Consider the following 2708-nt stretch of genomic DNA (forward strand, 5'->3'; position numbering starts at 1 on the left):
GATGGGGTGGAGCCAGAGATGAGAGAGGGACTAGGGATGTGGGAGGAGCCAAAGATGAGGAGGAGCCAGGGATGGGGAGGAGCCAGGGATGGAGTGGGGCCAGAGATAGGGAGGAGTCAGGGATGGGGAGGAGCCAGAGATGAGGGAGGAGTCAGGGATAGGGTAGAGCCAAGGATGGGGAGGAGCCAGAGATGGGGTGGAACCAGGGATGAGGAGGAGCCAGAGATGGCAAAGGAGTCAGGGATGGGGAGGAGCCAGAGATGGGAGAGGGACTAGGGATGTGGGAGGAGCCAAAGATGGGGAGGAGCCAGGAACTTAGAGGAGCTGGGCATGGAGCAGAGCCAGAGATGGCGGAGGAACTAGGGATGTGGGAGGAGCCACGGATGGCGGCTACCCCAGCAGGACCTGCCTTGGCCCCGCCTCCTAACTGTAGATTTTGCCTTCACCCCATGATCCAGTCTTCTTCCAAAAGCCCCGCCTATGTATGCGCGAGGCCCTCAGGGGACATCTAGATATAAACCGTAACACGAATATAAAATTTTTACATTTTAGATGACTTGTATTTATCACACTTTCTTAATTTTATATTTTGTATCCTGAAATTATAGTAGTCATTTCTAGGAAAGCATAGAGATCAGAGAGGCTTAACGCGCACATCACCCCGGAACCAACACTTAAGACGCCAAGAGTCCTCGTCCTCCTAGGGCACCTCCTCCTCCTCCTCCTTTCCAGGCTGCCTCCTCCCACCCACCACCCACCCCCGAGCCAACCACAGCCCGCGACTTCTGCTCACATGGATTAGCTTGGGTTTTTGTTAGATTTCCTCTGGTACACACCAGAGAAAGGAGATGAGCACAAAATGACCACTCTGCCCTCCGGTGTCTTCGCGAAACACCCTGGGCAGCTCTCCATGTTACTACATCTTCACTCCCCCTCCGGGAGAAACACTGGCTGGAGATCCAGGGAGCAGATAGTGGGTGGGATGTGGAGACGAGAAGCCCAAGATCGTGGCCAGGGGGCGGGGGAGGAGGGCGCTCCGACCAGGCCAGGGCGAGTGGAGGGGACGGAAGCGTTGGCTTCCGGATGCATCGAAGGTCAAGCCAGCGGCCTCCGCCATCACTCGGATGACTTGGATGTGCTGGGAGATGGGGTCGGAGGGGCGTCGGGGATGTCACGCGAGGCCCGGAGAGGCCTGAGGTCAATGGTGGGAGGATATGAGGACCTTGCCTTGAGGGTGGGGCGACGTTAGGGGAGTGCGGGGCATGTCAGCTTCCAGGCGCCCATCAGACGTCCGAAGGAGGTGGCGAATGGACAGTGGGATGCGTGGCTGGGGAGTCAAGATGACACACACGCACGTTTTTGAGGGGGAGTTTGGGTATAAAGGTTGTTTAAAAACGCAGCACTTTATACACCAGTGAGATATTCATTCCATTTTTTTCCTGGATGTTTCTCTCACTGAGTCGATGTTTCTTACTCTTGTGTACTCCCCTTACTGTGCAGTTACTGTGCCACAGTTTTGAATTTTCCAGTCGTATCCTAGCTTCCTGCAAGTAATTATGGTGTTCCCTTTGTTTCCGATATTTACACTGTTCTCTTTTCTATTTCAGGGCTTGGTGGAGTGGTCCAAAGCCCCACAGCAAACGACCATAGTGTTGATAGTGTGCGTGCTGTTTTTGTTCCTGGTTTTAACGGGGATGCCTATGATGTTTCACATTTAATTATCCTTGTAGCTGCTGTTATCCAATAGGTGCCCTGCCGTGGGAAGGAAGCCTCCTAGTTAAAAATCAGTGATGGGTTTTGAATGTTATCAAATGCCTTTCAAACATCCACAGAGATGATTTTTTAAAAAAACTTTTTAGTATGAAGTTTTACATTACTGTATTTCATTAGGATTAAGACACCACTGACTGTAGAACATGTATTATTTTATATACACTGAGAAAGAAAAATGTTAATTAATTGTAAATCACCACCTCCTAACTTCAGAGAAGTAAAAATCTGTGCAGTTGAGAATCAGAAAAATCTAATGGATTTGCTATCAAACCATTTTTTTTCATCCTAAGGATTGTGGTGCGCTGCCTTTTCATATACTGAATTATTTTTTCTTAATATTTTATGTAAGATTCTTGTCTCTGTCTTCATATGTGAGATGGGTGCTACTTTTTGAGAAGTTTTGGTACCGTGGATAAGCCTGCCTCCTGGCGTATAGGGACACCTGAGTGACACCTCTCCCTGTGTTTCCGAATCATGTATGTGGCTTCAACATAGTCAGTCCCTCACCATTTAAAAAGAACCCACCAACAAAACATGGCGTCCTGGAAGGGAGCGTCAGCCAATCCTCAGGCCGCTTTCCCAGCTCGCCGAGCCATCAGCTTGTTAACGCCTTTAACCCTCAGATTCATTTTGATGACTCACATTCTTTTTCCACTAGAGAATTCTTAGTTCCACAGAGTTTTTCAAGTTACTACCTATTAAACCCCTTCTCCCATCCTGTTTTGTCTCCACTCTCAACTTTTCTGTGTGGCCTGGACATTACTTGATTTCTCAAAGGATTATACAGTATTATCGTTTTGCTGAAGAACACATACTAGGATCTATTAATATCCATTACTTCTCTTACTTGCAATAGTTTTCTTTAATATGTGTTGTTTATTTTTATGGTTTTTATTATTTGTCTCAGTTTTTAAGTCGAGTGTTTATATAGCCTT

The 2708-nt window shown here is 47.9% G+C and overlaps 1 protein-coding gene across 1 annotated transcript in view; it reads left to right on the top strand.

Moving 5' to 3' along the window:
- Smim17 (small integral membrane protein 17) overlaps nt 1–1718 on the top strand; it is an 8304-nt gene extending 6586 nt beyond the window's left edge. Inside the window, exon 3 of the mRNA XM_004648305.1 lies at nt 1608–1718. Within this exon, the coding sequence (XP_004648362.1) occupies nt 1608–1718 (111 nt within the window). The remainder of the gene's footprint in view (nt 1–1607) is intronic.
- The last annotated feature ends 990 nt before the right edge of the window (nt 1719–2708 follow it).

Source organism: Octodon degus, unplaced genomic scaffold (genome assembly GCF_000260255.1).
Source record: "Octodon degus isolate 3935 unplaced genomic scaffold, OctDeg1.0 scaffold00382, whole genome shotgun sequence".
In the NCBI taxonomy this organism is placed as follows: domain Eukaryota; kingdom Metazoa; phylum Chordata; class Mammalia; order Rodentia; family Octodontidae; genus Octodon; species Octodon degus.